At 44.1% G+C, this 14,947-nt stretch overlaps 3 protein-coding genes across 3 annotated transcripts; 1 reads left to right on the top strand and 2 right to left on the bottom strand.

The window, feature by feature from the left end:
- The first annotated feature begins 4,797 nt into the window (after positions 1–4,797).
- Positions 4,798–6,518, top strand: LOC115746293 (LIM domain-containing protein WLIM1). Its single transcript, XM_030681996.2, has 5 exons — positions 4,798–5,008; positions 5,553–5,649; positions 5,725–5,768; positions 5,855–5,944; positions 6,079–6,518. The coding sequence occupies exons 1-5, from the start codon at positions 4,874–4,876 to the stop codon at positions 6,289–6,291; spliced, it is 579 nt and encodes a 192-aa protein (XP_030537856.1). The 5' UTR covers positions 4,798–4,873; the 3' UTR covers positions 6,292–6,518.
- Positions 6,519–6,898: 380 nt separating this feature from the next.
- On the bottom strand, positions 6,899–9,691 carry LOC115746290 (F-box protein At3g12350). Its single transcript, XM_030681993.2, has 2 exons — positions 8,547–9,691; positions 6,899–7,565 (listed from the first exon to the last, which is right to left on the bottom strand). Exons 1-2 carry the CDS (start codon positions 9,459–9,461, stop codon positions 7,116–7,118), a joined length of 1,365 nt encoding a protein of 454 aa, XP_030537853.2. The 5' UTR covers positions 9,462–9,691; the 3' UTR covers positions 6,899–7,115.
- A 627-nt stretch (positions 9,692–10,318) lies between these two features.
- LOC115746289 (exocyst complex component EXO70I-like) lies at positions 10,319–13,823 on the bottom strand. The gene is made up of 3 exons (XM_030681992.2): positions 12,858–13,823; positions 12,299–12,670; positions 10,319–11,443 (listed from the first exon to the last, which is right to left on the bottom strand). Exons 1-3 carry the CDS (start codon positions 13,635–13,637, stop codon positions 10,493–10,495), a joined length of 2,103 nt encoding a protein of 700 aa, XP_030537852.2. The 5' UTR covers positions 13,638–13,823; the 3' UTR covers positions 10,319–10,492.
- Positions 13,824–14,947: the final 1,124 nt, after the last annotated feature.

The raw sequence follows: 14,947 nt of genomic DNA, 5'->3' as shown, positions 1-14,947 counted from the left end.
GGCCCAAATACACTAAAAAATTATCCAAAGGTTTAGGACTATATTATCCAAATTAGAAAAGGGAAAATGACCAAAGAAGTCCTAAATCTATTGTACTTGTGCCTATTTAATCCTAAACATTTTGGCAATTTGTCAATTGAATCATTTAGGCCAATTTCGATTGAAAATCACTCACATCGATACTAGTTGTCCTATATGAGCGTGATCGACACTAACAAAGATAATTTTGTAATTTTTTGAATATATATATTTTTTAAGATTTTGAACTTTTTATTTTCTTTTCCCTTTTGTTCCTTGTGCCGTTGTCCACCCTTATCGGCCACAAAGGTTGTGCCTAGACCGGGCGTGGGCAGCCTCGCCCGTAGACAACACGAGGAAAAGCAAGCAAATAAAAAAGGGCAAAGGAACATAAGAAATTCGAAAATAAAATATAAGATCTTTTAAATTGTCCACATCCATGTTGGCCGTGTGATGTAAGATAACCGAAATCCACTTGCCAAAATTGGCCGGATGGACCCAATTGGTAAACTGTCAAAAGACACATGACAACATTAGTCAAATTGAAAAGGGCATGAAGGAATTGGCACAAATACAATATGTTTAAGAATTTTTTAATAATTTTCATAATTAAAAAGTTTATAGCTAAATTGTCCATACAGTTAGGTTGTGATCTTTTGGACAATTTCCCCAAACTCGAGATCAACTTGCATATTTTCAGCCGAGCTCAAGTTCAAGCCACTCGGATATTTTCTCAAGTCAAGCTCGAGCTTGTCAGGCCTAGCTCGTCAGGCCCCGCAAGCCTAAACGCGCCTACTTAAACTTGCAATATATATATTTCTGAAAAACATTCAAGTATCGATTCAAAATTGACACAGAATACTTAAAAATATGTAACATTTGAGCTTATTAAGCTTGAGCTTGAGTTTCATTTCTCAAGGTTGATCGTACTCGAGCCGAGCACGAGCATCTCCATTTCCCAAAAGTGAAGCTCAAGCGGGAGGATTAATACTCGATCAAGCTCAAGTTTAGGTTTTTGCACTAAATATACGAGTCGAGTCGAGTCGAAGTCGAGCTTGGTAGCGACTACCATAGCTGCTGTACTAGGGAGGAATCACGGCCCTTCTATTCCAACAATCATAAAATTGGTACTTCCTTTGTCCTCGTTCTTTCTTGGTTGGCTGCGACGGGCGCGAGCTCGGCCTTGGTTGTAAATGCTTACCCACTCTGAATTAATTGGAACGACGGGCTAAGCATGTCTTCGTTTCCCCCACGAAACTACCCCAATGTGGAGAACATTAAACACGACATGCTTCTTCTTCTTTTGTTTTTTCTTCTCGAATGTTGACTTTGATTGGTCGCGGGCTGGTTGAACTGTTGCCCTAGTTTTCTTTACCAAAAGCGCGTGCTCCCGCAGACCCCCGGATGAATCATGTGAACACCGGCCTGGACGGGCACAGGAATCGCCATGAGACCCGTAACGAATCACCGCGTTCGACCTCCTCGACCCTCCCTCCCTCTCTCTCTCCCTCCCTCCCTCTCTCTCTCTCTCTCTCTCTAGAACAAGTCAACGTCTCCGCCGGGGATAACTTCAGGAGAAACTCAGCAAAACTTAGGAAAAACACATATGTACAGGAAAAAGATACCACAAATAATATAACTATCGTACGACGCTCACTTAAGTGTCATAAGTTCTTATTCAATTAATTGAGTGGAGTGTCATAGTTTATGTACTGCGTTTACTTTGAGTGTCGGATAATTTTTCAGTTGATCGTTTGAGTATTATAACTATTTGAAAACGTTCACCACAAGGGTTATGCCATGTCGGATTTCCGACACTTGAATGAATGAAGTGAACAATTTTTAGAAGTTATAGTATTCGAATAAAAAAAAAAAATCATAACACTCAAGTAAGTACCGTATAAAAGTTATAGCACTTATGATGTCATTATCTTTACTTATGTATAAGCCCCGGCTTCTGTTAAATTACTTCTGGTTACAATAATTTGTCTTTCGTTTTGCCCTTCTTATTCCGGAAAAGTCGACAGGTTTTTACTATGGATGATTACGATCGACTTTATCGCTAACCTGGTTTTCGATACAACTTTCGGACGTTCGCCAAAATTGCGAAAACGTGTTATTTTTATCATAAAGAAGATAAGCCATGAGTGAAAGATTCAATATTTCGACTTCCCCAATAGATTTTCCATTAGTCAAGGCACTGATGCGACATGTCACATATCCTTTCTGCGTAAATGCAAAGGTTACATCACATCATATTCACCCATATGAATACAGATTTCCTTTAATTCTTATCAAGAGCACATCGTTTTAGCAAATCCATTGAACGGGGTAATCGTTGGTCAGAAAATCTATTTAGAAAAAACGGAATTGCACATACCATATTAGATATTTTTGAAATTCGAGATTCAAGACGATACATTATACTTATCTAACAAAACATATGTACCGGATATGAATCCCGTCGTATATTTGGATTGTTGGGTCTAAGCTCGAATCTCTTGTTACATCTGTTATTAATTATTTTAATAATATGATGTTATGTATGTGTCGAGCCATCTAGCTAAGCTTAGAGGTTTAGCCCCCACAAAAAAAAAAACAGAAGCCATGCAGCTAGAGCAGTCCTTTGGTACAAGTAGGATCGCCTTCAGTAATCAAACATAACACCCAACCATTATATTGGAATGCCTTCATAAGGAGTGGCTGTTGCTTGTGCAATGGATTAGGTATGCGTCGCTAAGCTACGAGGATTTAGATACCTAAGATTGCGTGACCAAGTTCGTAGTTCAGGCTCGTGGTCCTCCATCGTGTTTGGTTCTCGATTGTGAGCAGACATATACATGAGTTTGGTGGGCCGATGGGCCCAACTAGCCTGTCTGAGGGGATGGGCCCAATTTGCGACGTGCAATCTGATCGCCAGTTCTTTTAAGGTGGACATACGAGATTCGAGCCGGAACGGACACTTTTGGGGAGCGCTTATACCTTCATTATCAATGACACGAGGTGGAAAAAGTTCATGAAAATTTAAACTCAAAAGAGATGCATATCAGTGGGAAACGTAATTGGTCGGAGGTCACACTGCATCTGCCATGGAAGGGGCACATATCCTTAAGGGGCACTTATCTAGGACCAGGATAAGAAATAATCGGTTGGGTTACAAGCCTATTTCAAAGGTGGCTTGTTCAATTTCCGGTTCCAACCTTAGGCTTTGGTGGGCACGTAATCCACATGCCAAAGTAAGTACTACAGCAAAGTGGAATAAATAAGTTATAAAGACTTTTGCTTAGGAAGTAAATGGATGAACATGAACTGATTGATTTCTTATCTGGAATTTCCGCATGAGGAGTCAGCGGACGGGCTGGGGTTAGACGAAGGATCAGTGGGCCGGGCCTTTCAATGTAAGGCTGTCACCCAAGCCCGCCAATATGCCCTTTGGGACAGAACGGGCTTGGGCGGGCTTGGAGTTGGTATATAGCAGACGATCTTCATACCATCAGTACAGCTGAGGCATAAATCTTATTTTTCTTGGGGCTTTGGTGGTTTGATGGGACCAGGTCAATGACCAACCAATGTCAAATTCCCTCAACCACTCACATGAAAATGCCAGACCCCTTTTGTCCTCATCTCATTCAAATTTCAAGCAAAGTTGCAGATCAGGCAATAAGAGGGAAAAACAAGATAAGAAAACACGAACGGTTCGGAAACTTTGGCTCAATATATAATGTGGTTCATGAACTTTAACTCAATGTGCAATATTATTGTTGAAATTTCAACCGGTTCAATGTAATCTCTAAACTTTTAATATACGTTCAATCTAATCCTTAAACCATATAAAAATATTCAATATTGTCCTTGAATTTGAATTATGGAAGAATAATATCGAACATTTTCATATAGTCTATGGACTAACTTAAACATACATCAAAAGTTTACGGACTATATTGAACGAATTACGGTTCATGGACAACATCTTATCTTTGGTTAAAGTTGAGGAGCCACATTGGATATATTAAAAGTTTATGGATCACATTGTATATGAAGCCAAAGTTCAATGATCATTTGTGTCGTTATCCTGAAAAACAATACACAACTCCTCCCATACCCCCACTCAGTACCTCCTGTTTTTCCCCCTTTCTTTGGTCAAAGACCAGCACAACACAGTTGAATGAACTGTCGACTACTCCCTAGTACTGGTCCAAGTGCATCGTCTTGTACATGACAATGTTTAATGTGCGATTTCCGGACGACATGCGAAGCTCTAAAGATTCCGTAACGTGGCATGCGTATCCATGTATACTAGAACAGATACCCAGACCAGAGACGTGGAAAAAGGATTCTGCCACGAAACCAATGTACATGTTCGCGTAATGTGTGCTCGGTAAGGTGCGGAGTGATTCGCATCTTTCTGTAAGCATGTACAAGTGATCCGTGTTAATAAACAATGAACTGAGAACAGCATGACATCTTCATTTGGACAGGAAAGCCATTCATTAGCTAAGAGCTCGTTGGAATATTGGGGTTCATGATGGCGGTGCACATGGCATTGAACATCCTTGTGATTGAGTTCCCACCAATTTTAAAGCTTAAGTAAGTAGCCACTTTTGATTATGACTTGGGAGGACCCAAATGGCAGGCGGGTGCTTCAAATTCAAACATACATGATTGCTTTTTAGCCGGTCTCTTCAAGAAAATCAAAACTCTTGGTCCCCCCATTCACCTGCAAACCGGCTCTCCTCTATCTTCCCCTTTTCACTTTTTTTGCCTCTCATTTGCCTTATCGTCCACACCCTCACACACACAAGAGACTCACTCCTGCAGTACTGGGGAGAGAGAGAGAGACAGCAACTGAGGGGTCATGGCTTTCGCAGGGACGACCCAGAAGTGCATGGCGTGCGAGAAGACAGTGTACCTGGTCGACAAGTTGACCGCCGACAACCGCATTTACCACAAGGCCTGCTTCCGGTGTCACCACTGCAAAGGCACCCTCAAGGTAGGGTCGTGTTGCAAGTCTGTTTTGAGAGTCGTGTGGATACGGGGTTCGATCTGTTGGGACAGGTTCATTCTCTTCGGATACCTGGTCTGTTCTGATGTTGCTCTCGGTGTCATTCGGATCATGCTGGTGCAGAAACAAGACATTTACTGCTTTATCCCACTGAATCTGCATTACAATGACCAGGGATGCCTTAGTTTCTCCTGCAATACTGAGACAGCCAAGCATTGATCAGATTTTGTTAGCTTACAATTGAAAGATCTGGTTTTTGAAAGTCGTTTGCCTTTGCCAAGCAGAACATTTAGTTAACCTGGAAAGTATTTTAAACCGATTTGATCCCTGCTAATCTGATCACTTATCGTCCAACTTCAAATCAACTATATCCCACTGCCAAAAATGCAACAAATCTGAAATCTTGATTTCTCCAAACTGGCACTGTGGCTATCTGCTACAAATGGTCCGAGTCTTCCAACATGAAAAGCATGCATTTTCACAAGTAGTATGATGTACTTCGTATAATTCTGAAACTAGATCGACCTTGCAGCTTGCAAACTACAATTCCTTTGAAGGAGTTCTCTACTGCAGGCCGCACTTCGATCAACTTTTCAAGAGAACCGGCAGTCTTGAGAAAAGCTTTGAAGGTCAGAATCTATCTGAGTTCCTCTCCCATCCAACATCAATTCGAATCTGTCTCAAGTGAAATTTTGTACTCTCAGGTATCCCGAAAATTGTCAAACCAGAAAGACCTTTGGGGGGCGAGGTAATTTCCATGACCAAATTTTCCTCCTTTTCGTCCAATAATTCCTAGCAAGCATCATGAATCTTAATCTAAAGCTGCTTAAACAGAAACCCGCTGCAGCTAAAGTCTCAGGCATGTTTGCTGGAACAAGAGAGAAATGCTTCGGTTGCAAGAATACTGTATATCCAACTGAGAAGGTACCTACTCAACCATTCTTGTTCTCAGAATTATAGTCTACATAGAACAAGCGTAGGCAGACTATGACTATGGACTTTGAATAATATAAGATTGGGAAATCTTCGAAAATTGCTGCAACAAATTCTTGATGCAGGTGAGTGTGAATGGAACTCCTTACCACAAAAGCTGCTTCAAATGCTCCCACGGCGGTTGCACAATAAGCCCGTCGAACTACATCGCACATGAGGGCAAACTCTTCTGCAAACACCACCATGCACAACTCATCAGAGAAAAGGGCAACCTCAGCCAGCTTGAGGGAGACCAGGCAGGAAATGAGAAGGTCGCAGTTAGAGAAGTTGCTGCGTGAGACATAATAAGCAGCATCTACAGTGCTATGTTCTTTTCTCCAGCTCGCATGCTCCTTCCTTACTGGCTGAGACTGTAGTTTCTGTAGTCTGAAAGGCTTTATGTATCCATTTTGTTCTACTCGAAATGTATCGGTGACTGTTTCTTGTAATTTCGGTTTCCTTCCTTAGCACTGGACACTCGCTAGAACATGCCAGCTCACACTTACAATTGCTTATTCAGATTTCAGATGACTCTTGCATATGTAAGTCCCCAAATTCCCGCGATGATCTGTAGCAAAGAGTCTGCTACTGCAACCATCCAGCACCGTGACAAACAAGCTACTTCGATCTAGTTTTCAACACATCAAATCGAAAGAGCAGAATAGCAAAGGTCTATCTAAGTTATGCTCAAGAAAAGAGACCCCACTACTATGTGGGGAAGTTGGGATTAGCTTCGAGGAAAAAGAGTATATCACTTTGAATCATCCATGGTGACATTTTTTCAGAGAGATGAACTTTACCAGCTTATTATAAGCTCCAATGACAGAACCTAAGGCCTGAATAGTAAAGCAGTTGGGAAGGCATACGAGGGGGGTTTAGCCAGAGGAAATTGAGATAAGAGAAACAGGTCAGAAATGAAAAATCGCCAGAATAGAACTTTGGAAGAAGTGTCATCATTTCCCCAATAAACTATGTTACAAATCGGCATACAAGGTGGAGCCGAAGGTTAAAATCCAAAGAACATGACACCAGTGCCATACTGGATATATGGCTCTTCTTTCTTAAGATTCTAGTATGTACAGAATGAATCCAGAAGACCGAATCAATTATCACAAAGCTAAAACTAGCGAAGAAGACAACCATTCAGGGCTATGTGCTTTAGGTCAATAATAAAATTGTCCCAAAGAAACCCGAACCCAAATGTACCGTTTCTATACTGCCATATCCTTCCCTCGTTACGCCTGTCAGTTGCTGTAGTCCCAGCCAAATCAGGAATTAGCAAGTCATAACTTGAATTTATGTACAGGATGCGAGAGACCGGCTCATTTTCCATTGGAGGCTCCCCGAACATAAAATTTTCTTCGTCAGTGGGGTGGAGGTGCACACGACTATCGTACATGATTGCCTCCTCTAACGAAAAAGGTGGCTCAATAAACTTAGCTTTCGATGTCCAAAAAACTGGGGCGCAACCAGAAAAACGGTCTGCTGGTTCCCCAACCCTACGGCAGGCAATTCCCCCAATTTCATCGTAAGTCACGAGATAGAATTCCAATTTCATGCAGTCACCGATTCCCTGCAACAGCGGGCAAGAAAGAGCTTCAGATATGAAGGAGAGGTCAAACATATTCAAGCCAATCCCCCAGATAAATAATACATATACAGCCTACAATGTCATAGTTCATTCCAATGTCCTGGCTTTCTGAAAAGCACTGTCAACCCACATTTATTGAATGAAAGCCTTAACTAATTTCAACCCAGCATAAGTTAATAGCTGAAACAAGGCACCAATTTGACATAATTATTTATATGAAAAATAATTCACCAGAGGAGTGAAGAGGGGAAGAATTCATGTAACAGAATTTACAATCACAAGGCATTGGCAGTGGATCTTCTCTCATAACTTGATTTCTTAATTCAAATACTCGTCAACCAATCCCTACCCATCTTTCTTAGCATAGGTAATGAAGTGTCAATACAAGGCATCTTTCGAGATATCATTGGCATAAGCTATTCTTAAATCCTAATGTCCCAATACCCAGTTCAAGTTTGGCATAAGCATTCCACTGACTCAACAACAACAGCCATTTTGAGATCTATAATTATCATCAGTCGAGGGCAAAGATTGGCATAAGAGCAAATATGTAGTATATGCATCATTGACATAATTTGTTCGCAACAGTCTGGTTAAGAGTTGAGCTTTTTGAATCCATCTTGACCTCTTCAACAAATAATGCAGTGCGCTCAGCCCAAAGCAGGAAATGCTCGGATATATCAAGGGCAGATTAATCGAGCGTACTGAAATTCCCAAACAACCAAAAAGCATATAAACTCAGCATTTAGCACAAAAGATCCAACCTTTCTTAAAACTGAAATTCGAATCATTTTGAGCCTATCACCATTCTAAACTAGAAACTGCGAGTTCAGTTTCAATAGGATGATCAGAACAAAAAAGGCGGCTCCAATCTCTCCATGTAAGACAACTAATTTAACTCACAAATGCAGATGCACTGGTCGAGATGAGATGATTAAGATCAGAAATAAAAGCTCAAATCACCTTCCATAGCCCCTGCAAAGGCCGAGAAGGAGTGGGCGAGCAATCTATGATTTTCACGAAATGCTCCGCCTCCCATTTTCTCTTCCCCTGCCTCGCCTTCTCCCTCTTCCTCTGCCTTCTCGCTGCGCCACTCCGACTCGGGCTCGTCCGGTTTGCGAAGTTCTGATACATCTCTGACATATACCGATCCGGTAAGCTCCCGAATGTCCCATTCTCGCTGCCACTGGCCTCCTCCTCATCGCTACACAAGTTCGCCGAGCTCAAACTCCTCCGAAACCCATTCCTGTGTGAACTGCACCCGAGCCCCATGTTTTCCTCCACCACCAAATACGTACACCCCATAAAATTCACATCCACCGGAATCAAATCGGTCTTCCTGATCGAATCGTCGCAATAGTTAGAGCCGAATTCGCCACTTTTACCATCTGGGTCAACGAAATTTACGGGTTCCCCGCTGGAGGAAAGCGACATCCACAAAAATGGCGACTTTACCACGCCGTAGGTGCCGTCCTCAGAGGGGGAGACCCTGGAACCGGCGACGAACGATGGGCCCCACTCGAAGCTGACCAGCGGCGGAGGCGGCACGACGGCCGCGGTGGCCACGGCGGAGGAGGAGGTGGATCTCTGGCCGCTGCGCCGCCAGAAGCCGATGAGACTCTCCCACTCGCTGAGGGTCTTGTAGAGGAGCCTGTAGCCTATTTTGCCGTTGCCCCATTTCCGGATTTGGGTCTTCGATCCCCACCTCCGGTCGCACAAGGCGTACCAGAGCTTGGCGTTGCTCCTGCAGAGCGAGACGAATCGTTTGGAAGTGCAGGAGAAATTGGCGATCTCGGACGGAGTCAGGAATGACAAGATGCAGAGATGGACGTCTTCCGGGAAGTCCGCGAACGACGTTGGGATGAAGTCGGGTTCCATTTTGTGAAGCTCTGGGTTGTGGGTAATGGAGATTGCGAGTAATTCGACGGAGGTGCCGAGATTTTCCAGGGAAAGCTGCGAACTTTCTCGGGAAATTGGGAGAGAAATACTGCGGTGGTGTTTGTTGGACTGTTCGGTAGATTCCCGGCGAGCGAAGGAATGATTCTTCCTGCCCGATTCACCGTGCGTGTGGGATTGGATCGGGTGTTTCTTCTAGCGGACGACACGTCAAGATTAACACCGTAGCGTGTGGTACAGTCGACAGTATTCGGATCCATTCCCAAGTTTGTCTTGTTCACGTTTCACAAGTTCACAACTCTCTTTATTCTCAGGACGACAAATTATTCAGTGGTTCCGACCAAAAATTTAGGACAAAAGCAGTTCAGAATTGCGCAATGTCTCTCCCGACCTTTTTTTTTTTTTTTTTGCAATTTGATCCTCAAATTAAATAAATCCTCCTTCCATTTTATCATAATATGTATTTTCTACCGATTACTTAAGTATAAATATTAATTGGAATATAAGCCAACTCAATTGAGATAAATTCAGATGATATATCCGGATAGAATTTTTTGAAATAATGTTCAATTCAATGCCTTTTGATTCTCGATGATTTTGAGTATCCTAGTAGTTTAACTAGTTATCAATTCTCCCTCCTTGTTTTTATTGAGTGTGCTTTTTAAATGGCTTCCGTTTTAATAAAAAGCATCTTTTCGAAATAGCGTTCCGCTATATGTAAAAGGATCCGGTTGAAAATGTCAATTTTAAGATTGACACAAGTTTTAGGCCATGCGTTACAGATTATAATACAAACTGTCTTCCAACGTTTTTTCCTCTGAAGTTCTGATTTTAATATTGCCTCCTATTTTAACTCAGATCAAGCCCCAATTTATCAACAAATTAATGAGGAAAAAATCACATTTTACCCGCTATAACAAAGGGTAATCACCCTACGGTGGTTAATCTCGAGAAATTACACGAAACATCATCTCTGGTAATGCCTTCGTTTCCCTGTTTAGCAGCTGACTCGACTAGATCAACAAATCACTAACATCTGATCTGGACCGTCGAAAGTCCTTCCCATCCCCATCGACGGCACCACCACTCCCGCCACCCCTCGAACCCCGACGCCTCGGCCTCTTCCCGTCCCCTTCCCCGTCGCCTCCTTCGAACACCTGACTTAGCAACTCCCGAATCGAGTCGGCGCTCGCGTACGAGCCCTCCTTCAAGACGGAACCGTGAGCGCTCACGAACTCGGCGTAAGCCGGCACCACCAGCTTCACTGTCGCTTCCTTGATCTGCTCCCTCAGGTCAGCGTCCGGGATGGCGTAGGAGCTCCGGTGCTTCTGCGACGCCTCCTCCAAGCCATTCAAGAACGCCTCCATCCTCGCGCTCGCTCTGGTCTTGTTGCCCGGGTCGTCGGCCTTCGCCTCGAGAAGCCGCACCAGAGATCCCCATGCTTGCTTCTGATACAGGTAGGCCGACTCCTCGGCCACCACCTTGTACCCCTTCTTCATGTACTTCTCGCCCAGGAGCTTCCCGAGTTCCGTGTTCCTCGTCCTCATGTAGATATACCAGTAGGTGTTCATCGCGAACACGTGCGGGAGTATCTTCTCCTTGTACCGCCCCCTCTTGGACTCCACGTTCCGCTGCAGCGCCTCCATGACGTTGGAGACGGCGTCTCGGAGCAGGTCCTCCTCCAACTCGGGCTTTGACAGGATGCCCGCCCTCCACACCTGCTCCGTCTGCAGCACCTTCGCCATGGGACCACTGTAGGTCTCGTCGACGAGGTACTTGAGGTAGTTGATGGCGTACCTTACGAGCTTCAGCACCGAGCCATCCTGTGGCGGAGGGAGGCCGTCGGAGTTCCCCTCGATCTGGAGGCCAAACTCCCAGAACACCTTGCTTGAGGCGGCGACGAGCAGCTTCTCAAGCTCTCTGAACCGGATGCAAATGTCGGTTCCAGACTCGCCCTCAAAGATCTGGACAAAAAAAATTTAATTGACAGAATCAAACTCAGTACAAAAACCATACAAAGAGCTTTTGATTCATAGTCGGATTTAAATTATACAGACCACCACGGCTGTTCTTAAAGTTTCGGCCTTTAGAATAAGACGGTTGCAGACTAAACTTCACTTCGCCATCGGAGTTTGTTGACTAAAGCGTAAGGTTTTCCCAACATGACCTTATATTAATTGGGATTGTAATCTACCGTTTTACCGGATTAATTAACCGCTTATAGAGTTGGTCTAATAAGACAAGATATAAGGATTCTTAACGAGTCCGATATAAATCTGGCATTGTGTAAACCGTGATAAGAGGGGCCTAGCTGGAAACTCTATAAATAGCATTTTAGTCTCTCCTTTAGCCCTAACGAACTTATAACAACCACACATAAGCAACACATATGGATTGGGGTCGTTGAGAAGCTATCTCATTAAGCATGGGATACATATGGTCATAGAGGAGAAGATCTTGAATGTCGGATCATCGTGATTCCGCCCGAAGCAACGATGGATTTCAAATTAGATGCACAAATTCCTTTAAACCATTATTGGATTTATAGATCTACCTATGTAGATCCTGGGATTGATGTTTTAAGGTTTATAGCGGTTAATGTCAAGTTCAATTCTTCATCCCCTTTAAGCTACTTGTGAATTTCCTTTCATGATGTACTATTCATTTGAAAGTTCCTTCTCCATCATGAGATCGAATTCACGTGATTAACACTTTTGTCATCAAGGAGGGATAATGTGCGAAATATCTAACGTGAGAATTCTATACATTTCTCCTATAATTATGTATTTAAAGACGGAACGGGCGCACGCAGTACTTACTTGGATGAACTCGGCCTTGAGTTTCTCGAGGGAGTCGAACATGTCGAGGAGCTTGAAGAGCTTCTGGGGCTCCTTCTTGCTACGGGCGACGCCCTCACCAAAGCGGAAGAAGACGGCCATGATCTTGTCGGCGATCTTGACGAAGCACTCGGGCCAGACGAGGCCGTCCATGAGGCCGCCCAGGACCTGGTTGCACAGCCTCCTCTCGGAGACGAGGACAGTCTTGAGCGCGAGCTCGAAGTGCTGGATCCACAGGGTAATGGCCGTCTCCAAGCTCTCCCACTCCATCTTGTCGATCTCTTCCGGCGTGTACGTCTTAAGGTACTCTGGGTTTAGGCGCATCAGTGCCTTCGCGGCTCTTCTGTATCTCACCTGTAAAAATTCACATTGCAAAGAAAAGTTGAATTAGGGTGTCAACAAATCAATGTGGAATCAGCATAAAATATAAAAGAAGGAAAGGAAAACAAGATGACTCGCCGAAGATATCGATGCTAGAGTTCATCACTTCGTCATATACTACGTTCCAAAGAGTTTGCGTCGGCATTCATGTGTCACTTACCTTGATGAAGATATCGATGCAAATGTCCAAACAGTCATTCGCCGCCAACGTTTCCGATATCCTCCTCAGAGCCTCCACCTCCTGATCCGACCCCAGCTCCGACCCGGCAACCTTGCCATCGCCGCACTCCTCCGCCTCCCTGACATTCTCGTGCTTCAGCTGCTGCAACAAACCTTCATACTCGTCCTGCAACTGAAGCAAAGCCTCGTCGAGCAACCCTTCGAACCGCATCGCATCGACCTCTGTCTCGTACAGCGCCTTGAGCGTGACGAGCGTCTCCCTCAGCCGGTGCGTCCTGAAATTGTCGGTCGCCTTGGTCCGGCTTAGGAACTCCACCACCTCCTGGAGCTTCTGGATGGCCGGCTCGCCTTCCTCGCTGATGGACCTCACGGCGGTGTTGAGCTGGTCGACGCAGTTGATGTACTCGAGGAGCCTCTCGAGCCAGTTCAGGGACGGTGCCACCTCGTCGGAGAGCCTGGCGGAGAGGTCGACAATGTCGGCCTGGAGGGACTCGAAGAGGCGGAAGCTGTGGATGAGGGAGAGGGCCGGGGTGATGGCGCGATTTATCCGGGTATCAAGGGCCTTGTTGGCCATAACCATGGACTGCAAGGGGGCAATGCGTCGGGACGCCAAGGATAGAGACTGGTCGATGAGGTCGAACCTCTTGTCCATCTTCTCCATGTTACGGTCCAGGTCCGCGGATTTCCGGAGGAGACTCTTCAGGTCCTTGCACGCCACCTCGAGCCTCGCTATGGTGGGTTCGTCTTCTTGAGACGCCATGGATGAAGATGGAGAGACAGAAGAGAGAGACAGAGACAGAGACAGAGACAGAGGGAGGGATGGATTATGTTGGCCAAGGTCACGCGGAGGAGGAAGAGTATATGAAGAACGACAAGGACGAGGTGGCGAGAAGAGAAGAAGACGGAGAGAACCAAATGGCGTTTTGGTTCGGAACGATCCAAACAAGCTGGGCCGAGAAGAAGAAGAGGGAACGAGCTTTGGAATTATACGGACGCAGGGGGAGAACGAGTCCAAGAGGACATTTTCTTGGTGATCCGCCCCAAATTGATTTCATAAATCACTACGTCTTGCGAAATTACAGCTCATTAGCTCTCTCTCTAATTCCTCCCTTTCTTGTCTCCTTGGTTACGATCAGTCTACTTTGGAATATTCTACAGCGGCTAAGACGATCACGGTGTAATGATAATAACCATCGTGCTCATCATGAATAAGTGGAGAGATTATGGTTTAGACTCGTGTTTTATAATTTCTTTCTTCTTTTCTTTTCTCTCTAGCTTAGGGCTGGCGATGGCATCCCGGGCCTCGCCTGTGGCCGGCGAGACGAGGGTCGGCTGGTGAAATGTAATTTGTTCATTTTCAAGTAGTCACTTTACTATTTGGGAATAAATGAAAAGAAATACCAAGATTTTCTTTTCCATAGTTGTACGGTTATAATTTTGTACCACGGCGGTGCTTTCGTGGGACACTAAATTGTGTTTAACTCGTACGAAGAATTCAACTATTTGTTTGCATGGATTTCGCATTGTTTGTGAACAAGTCTCGAAACTTAGTTTATGTAAAATTTTCCAAACTCTATCTATTGAAGAGGAAAACTCAAACAAACGCTTTCGGTTCAAGAAAGAAAATAAGAAAAACAAATAATTATAGTCTATCCGTGACGTCCGATATAACATATATGGGATATACTAAAAGCATACACCGCATTTCACTCATTGACCATTTTTATACAGCTACCCTTTGAAAGTACGTTTTTGAAATTTTGAATTTTGACTATACATACCACTTTCCACTTCTCAATTAGATATCAATGTGTTTTTTTATGCATAATTTAGCTATTTTCTTCCTGAAAATTACCCCCAACCACATACCAAATTCCCCACCCATTCAATGCCAAAAAACTAGGAGTGAGCATGGTTCCATGTAAGAATCGGGAACCGGAGAATCAAACCGATGGAAACATGACAGGTTTCAAGGCATGCAAGGTAAATTTCTGATTTCAAAAATTGAGGAACCGGTTCTGACATGTATGTTCCAAAAGGTGAAACTTGAAACAAGTCTTTGTGTTTTTC

Source organism: Rhodamnia argentea, chromosome 2, assembly GCF_020921035.1.
Source record: "Rhodamnia argentea isolate NSW1041297 chromosome 2, ASM2092103v1, whole genome shotgun sequence".
In the NCBI taxonomy this organism is placed as follows: domain Eukaryota; kingdom Viridiplantae; phylum Streptophyta; class Magnoliopsida; order Myrtales; family Myrtaceae; genus Rhodamnia; species Rhodamnia argentea.
The sequence above is the reverse complement of the archived record's forward strand: the minus strand, read 5'-3'. Positions and strand labels throughout refer to the sequence as shown.